Consider the following 6,210-nt stretch of genomic DNA (forward strand, 5'->3'; position numbering starts at 1 on the left):
GCTGCTTACCAGTGCTCCCTTGAATTGTGCTGATGTGGCCCCAACCCCACCTCCCTCCCCAACCCCACCAACCTCCCCCACCCACCATGGCGATGTCAGAAGAAATTCGCAAGATGAAATTAACCTCGGCTAGGAAAAAGGTAACGTACACAGAACCCCTCCAATGGCAAGACCGCTGCCAGAGTCCATAACACTTCTGAGACACACCAGACTGGGTGGGCCCCCACCACCGGTGTCTCTGTGCTCTCCCTACCAACATCTTCTCAGTCAGCCCCACCCCTTTAGCAATGAGCCCAGCCCCTACCCTTGCCAATCACCCCAGGGTGACTTTGAATGTGTAACCCCTGAGGCTCCCTGCTCCCTACTTGGGCCTCACCTTTTACTGCCCCATGTCTGAACTCCCTGGGCCCTGTGGGCTCATGTCTCTAAGGACCTGGGTCTCCCAGCCCCCACGCTCACCAGTCATTTCTGGGTGACTTTGGGGTGGTGACTCCTGGGGCTCCCTGCTGCAGACTCTGCCCTCCCCTTCTGCACCCCCAGTGCGACTTCCCTGTGCTCTTTGGGCTGGCGTCTCCAAGGACCTGGGTCCCAGCCCTTCATCCACCTCCCCGATCATGGAGCAGTGACTCAGGCATCTCCTTGATATGGTCTCCTCCCCCAGGAGGAGTGGAATGTAGTGATGTCACACTGCTACAAGGCCAGCCTTCGATCTTAGGACCCAGTCCCCTAAGCATTCTCATCCCATTTCTGGTTCCTCTGGTCCCTGCACAAATTTCCAGCTGGAAGGGGAATGGGGACTTTGGGACCTAGGAGCAAGAGGTTTCAGGCTGCCCCACTCCCTTAACATAGACATTGACATTGACATAGACATTGAAAAGTGTAGACAAAGCCTACACTTCCTCCATGAGCTCAAAACATTGACAGTGTCTCTGGGTGGCAGTGGGAGAATGGGTTTGGTTTTGTTTTCCCTCAGGCTTCTACTCTCCAGAGAGACTTTCATGTTTCTTTCTGAGTTCTCCACCTCATCTTCAAATTCTCCATGGTTCTGGGACCAGACTGCTCTTCAGTCAGTGGCCTCTGGAGTGAGATCTGCTCATCTTCTGTGGAACAGATCTTGGGAAATTGAAACTGACAGCTTGAATCTCCCTCATATCATCTCAACCTGGGCTACTGTGAATGCCACGGGATAAACATGGGACATCTTTCTGAAGCATCAGTTTCCCTTGAGTCTCTTGAGAGAGCAAAAACATTAATGTACTTAGGGATGACAGTCACATCGGTTTCTAAGAGTATACCAGACTTGTCTCTGAAATGAGACTTGGGTTGTCCTCTTTCTGATGAATTCCCAGATTTAACAGAAAGGCTGCCTTCTGCCATGAGGACACACTGATATAAAAGTGTGAGAGGTGCTGGTGCTCTTCTTAACACTAACAGTCGTGTGAGGCTGTATGACTCTAAACCACATGGCGTACAGTTCCTGTCTACTTCATGTTGACTTTTCTACCTCTTCCTGTGGTTCTGGTCTCTGGCAGTTGCTGATTTGTGGCAAAACCCCAGAGCTTGGAGTCAGAGGAATGAGTTTAAGGTCTAGTATTGCTTTTTCTTATTTTTCTTTTTTTCTTTTTGTTTTTGCTATGATATCAGTCTCTCTCGGTCACTTAGTGATTGTGACAACACCTTATAGAGTTGTTGGTGGCATTAAATCAGATGTTGTGTAACAGTATTTTGTAAAAACTGTAATGTAGGTTGTGACTGTAGGGGTTTGTAGTTCTCATGGGTATTACTGCTCTATTTCTCACAGTTAAAAGAATTTCAACAAAGAAACAGCCCTGCTGTTCCAACACGAGTGAGACGCAGAAAGAAAAGAAACAACAATAGCCCTGAGACAGGCACTTCTGATGGCTGCCAGTCACCATGCCATGTGAGTCTTGGCCCGCCAGGCTTCTGGGGAAAAGGGGCCCAAGGGGCAGTAGAGGGGAATTGTTAAGATTGTGGAAGAACTTCTGGGTACTGGTTAGGAATTCTGGGTTTGAATCCTGCCTCTCCATCTGCTAGGGATATGACTTAGGGCAATTCCTTGAGCTTTTGGGCCTCTCCTTTCTCATCTGTAAAATAGAGGTGGTATTGTCTGACTTCCATTTGTGAGGGTGAAATGAGATTCCTTATTGCTGTTGTTTTTTTGTTAATCCCTAGTACATGGCCTGCTGTAAACACCCAGGACACCCAGGAAAGGGTCCTTGCTGTTTGGTTTTCCTCATCCCCAGTCTCAAGGGGAAGCCAGCCCAATGAGAACAGCCTTTTGCTGTCAGGCTGTCCCTTTAAGAGTCACTGAAAGGGCCCCAGGGTGGGATGGTGGGAGATAAGCACCGTGAGAGGAGCTGGCACAGAGGAGTTATGGGACAAACGGTCTGAGAGGCAGAACAGGAAGTGCTGCCAGCTGACGGGGAGGAAAGGAAGTCAGAGGCTTGGACACTGAGGGGACAGAACATCTCCATGTGCACTCTCATCTCTTGTAGTCAGCAGCAGGTGGTCCCAAGGAGGGCCCTGCGCCATGTGCCACCATGAAAGATCCAGAGGTAAGAGGTCCTGAGCTGAGGTACAGTGGCCCTGCAGGCCAGCCCTCCACCCTCCTCCCACAGTGGTGGCTGGGTGCCCCTCTGCCAGCCGAGACAGCCCCCACACACCCCAACATTAATGATCATTCTCTCTACCTCTCCCCCAATCCTCCCCCAACTCCTCCTCTCTGCAGGTGCCTCAGAGTGCACACCAACTACAAATAGCCCTGGACTCGAGCTCCGTCACAGCCAGTGAACTGAATAACACCATTGATTTATTGGTAAGAGTCCAGTGGGGCCCCCTGATTCCACGCTGCCAATCCTGGGCTCCAGTTTCCCCTTGGGGCTGCTGTGGGTGAGTTGAAGAGCGCTATGGGGAGCCAGCACTGGACGCAGAGCTCAGAGGCCAAATGCCTGCCCTGCCCTTACCTGGCTGTGGTCTTGGCCAAGTCCTAGGTGGGGACTGAGTACTTGGAATGTGAAGGTAGAGCAGAGTAGCTTTAGTATGTTACCATTTGTGTAGAGAGAGGAAACGTGTGTGTGTGTGTGTGTATATACTATGATAATATACATATTATCATATGTATATTATCATAAGATTTTTAAGGATGTATATTATCATAGGATTTGTCTGCAAGGATTTGTAAAAAACTCAGGAGAAAGCACAGGTGGCTGGGAGATAACTTCCCTTCTGTACCTTCTGAGTTTTGGACTATGCGAATGTATCATCCTTTCAAAAAGTGAACAAAAGATTCATTTCCCCCTTCCTGCCTGTGCCCTTACCCCCAGCAGGAAAAAAAATGGACTTAAGGATCCAATGGGCCTGGTTGTTCAAATCCCAGCTCTGTCTAAGTGATCTTAGGCAACCACCTAACCTCTAATGCTCCATGTTTTCCATCTACACAATAGAGGTAATCGTAGTAACTGCTTCACATGGTGGCTGTGAGGTCAAATGGGATTGTTAGCACACTACCTGGTGATGCACTCAATAAAGGTTCCAACAGCGGTAGTAACAACAGGAATAACATAGACTATGATCTGATCTCTCTGGGCCTCTGTTAGCCAGCCATAAAGGTGACCTCTTTCCCCGTGCCTTCCAACTTTACTGAGTTCTTTTAAAATCCAGACCACAGGATTGGAAATGCCTTAATCTTTACTGTCTGAGTTGTGCATTAAGCCCAGCCCTAGCCCTTTTAAGGGGCACTGTGTGGAATGGCCCAGGCTCTCCAGATTGAAGCTTCTCCCTCTCCACCCTCCAGCCCTTGAGCCGCTGTGGAGCAGTCCTTGAGCAGCAGTTACAGCAGTTTCTACAGGAGTGGGAACTGCTAAGAGCACAGGTGGCAGAGGTGAGACTTTGCAGAGGGAGGGATGTGGAAGGAAGATGATCTCAGGTGGCCAGGAGCAGGTGAGGACCAGTGACAGCACTTCCTAACTTCTGGGTCCATTCTTGCAGGTGACGGGGTGTCTTAAGAAAGCTCAGCTAGAAAGAGACGCATACGCTCAACAGCTCAAAACAGAGAGGGCGCGGTGGCAGCAGCAATTGCTGAAAATGGCAGGAGAAGTGAGAGCTGACCCTTCAGCCCCCACCTTAGATGACTCACTGGATCTCCCTGGGGATCTGTAAAATGAGAATAGTCCAGCCAGGGGTGGTCACGGGACTGGGCTTTGCGGAGCTGGGGGTGGAGAGGGAGATGGTAGCCTGTCCAGCCACCAGCCCCTCTCTCCAGGGCCCTTTCCCCCTGTGCTTTGGGCAGATTGAAATGTTCAAAATGGAGAAAAGGCAGAACGCAATTAAAATCGAGGAGCTGAAGGGGAGCCTTGCCCACCTACAAAACCATCTGGGTAAGATGGGGCTGGCATGACCAGGGAGCAGGACTGGCATCAGAGGGCTGTGGGGGTGGCTCAGAGTGCCCCAGGGAGGTGGGTGGCTGGAAGGGCTTTGAGGCAGAGGGAAAGAGGTCTGTGCCAGGAGACAGCAAGTCTTGTAATCTCCATGAGCCTCAGTGTCCCCATCAGCAGAGGGAGGAGTGCCTGTTGCCAGCCACCCACAGTGCTCTCTATCTGAAAGTGGCTTGGAAGACTGGCTACCATTTGGGTGCGAGGAATCATTAGCAGTGAGGCCAGGTTTGGGGAGCCTGAGAGAAGCTGTGCACCAAGAAGGGTTTTTTGTTTTGAGAATCCAGAGGCCCTTATTGTCTGCTTCCTTTCTCAGCTGAACCCCCAATCCCGAAGCCCCCAGCAGGGCACTCTGACTTGGAGAAAAACCTAAAAACTGAAACCAAGTACCTGAGAGACGAGCTGCGGGAACAGGAGAGACTGCAGGAGGCGAAAATGCGGCTCCAGGAGCAGGAGGTGAGGCTGAGAGAACAGGAGCAGAGGCTTCTTGAGCAGGAGGGGCTCCAGGAGCAGGAGGAGGAGCTGATGTGTTGCCCACCTGGGGACCCTGCTCTCCTCCCCAGCCCTCCGGAGCTTTGTTTTCCCACCTGTAAAATGGGGGAGTGTATGAAATGAGGCTTCTAAAGGCACCTGTGAGCACAGCCCTGCTCTGATGGCTGTGGGAGAAAGGAGACAATTTGTCTAACCTGCCTCCACCCTTCCCGGTGCCATGGGAGGCAGACACCAAGTTCTGGGGTCTGCAGCTGCAGTGGGTGGCCGCTGATTGCTTCTCTCTGTCCAGAAGAACGAGAACAGGAGCGCACTGCATTTGGAGCAGGAAGGAAAGGAGCTGCAGGAGAAGCTTGGCGAACAGGAGACGGTAACCCCTGCCCCATCCAGGAGGGCTGGGAGGCAGGCACCGGCCTCTGGGGAGGGGAGGTGCAAGGCCACAGGCAGCTCCACCCTGGGGGCAGGTGACCCCACACCCTCCAGGGCAGTCCTGTGACCGTTTCTTGCTTCCTGCGCTCTGACTTTTAGAAGCGGGTAGCCCTGGGCTCCTCTTAGGTCTGGACATCATCATCCCAGCTCCAGGCATGGAGCCCCCCAGTCACAGGGCAAGAGACAGTGGTGTGAGGGGCTCTTTATGCTGGGTGCAGTGGCTCACACCTGTGATCCCAGCACTTTGGGAGGCTGAGGCAGGAGAATCACTTAAGATCAGGAGTTTGAGATCAGCCTGGCCAACATGGCAAAACCTTATCTCTACTAAAATTACAGCAACAACCACAAGAACAAAGCTGGGCGTGGTGGTGCACACCAGTAATCCCAGCTACTCAGGGGGCTGAGGCATGAGCATCGCTTGAGCCTGGGAGCTGGAGGTTGTGGTGAACTGAGTTTGCACCACGACTCTCCAGCCTGGGCCACAGAGTGACACTCTGTCTCAAAACAGAGCAAATCAAATCAAAGCAAAACAAAATGAAAGTCTCCTTAGATCCAAACTGGATTCCGGCCTCGGTCCCACTGGTCACCATTCGACTACTTTGCATCCCTCAGTCTCTGTTTCTTCAACTTCCAAAGGAAGTTAGCATTTTCCTTGCGTGGGTGCTGAGGATTAAATGAGATGATGCGTGGAAAGCATTAGGCATGTAGCATACTTGGCAGATGGTGGTCGGCTCCCTGTGCTTTTCCACCAGTTTGTGGCCTACAGTTTAAATGGTGGAAGGAAGGACGTGAGGTTTGAGGCTGGGGAAGGAGGCATGGGGTTCTAGGCAAGGGAGGCAGT

At 51.8% G+C, this 6,210-nt stretch overlaps 1 protein-coding gene and 1 pseudogene across 1 annotated transcript; one reads left to right on the plus strand and one right to left on the minus strand.

Annotated features, from left to right (window-relative positions):
• Positions 1–2,325: 2,325 nt before the first annotated feature.
• LOC116547660 lies at positions 2,326–3,728 on the minus strand (annotated as a pseudogene).
• A 452-nt stretch (positions 3,729–4,180) lies between these two features.
• On the plus strand, positions 4,181–5,699 carry LOC116547661 (golgin subfamily A member 8B-like). The gene is made up of 3 exons (XM_032273535.1): positions 4,181–4,397; positions 4,768–4,907; positions 5,233–5,699. Exons 1-3 carry the CDS (start codon positions 4,181–4,183, stop codon positions 5,434–5,436), a joined length of 561 nt encoding a protein of 186 aa, XP_032129426.1. The 3' UTR covers positions 5,437–5,699.
• The last annotated feature ends 511 nt before the right edge of the window (positions 5,700–6,210 follow it).

The sequence above is a fragment of the Sapajus apella genome, unplaced genomic scaffold (assembly GCF_009761245.1).
Source record: "Sapajus apella isolate SASKATOON/1434 unplaced genomic scaffold, GSC_monkey_1.0 scaffold4025, whole genome shotgun sequence".
Taxonomy (NCBI): Eukaryota; Metazoa; Chordata; class Mammalia; order Primates; family Cebidae; genus Sapajus; species Sapajus apella.

Bases quoted from the DNA above. Each gene is read 5' to 3' on its own strand.
- LOC116547661 (XM_032273535.1), top strand. From the start codon at position 4,181: ATGAGAATAGTCCAGCCAGGGGTGGTCACGGGACTGGGCTTTGCGGAG. The intron at 4,398-4,767 runs GTAAGATGGGGC...TTCCTTTCTCAG, and splicing joins CCACCTACAAAACCATCTGG to CTGAACCCCCAATCCCGAAG. The intron at 4,908-5,232 runs GTGAGGCTGAGA...CTCTCTGTCCAG, and splicing joins TGCGGCTCCAGGAGCAGGAG to AAGAACGAGAACAGGAGCGC.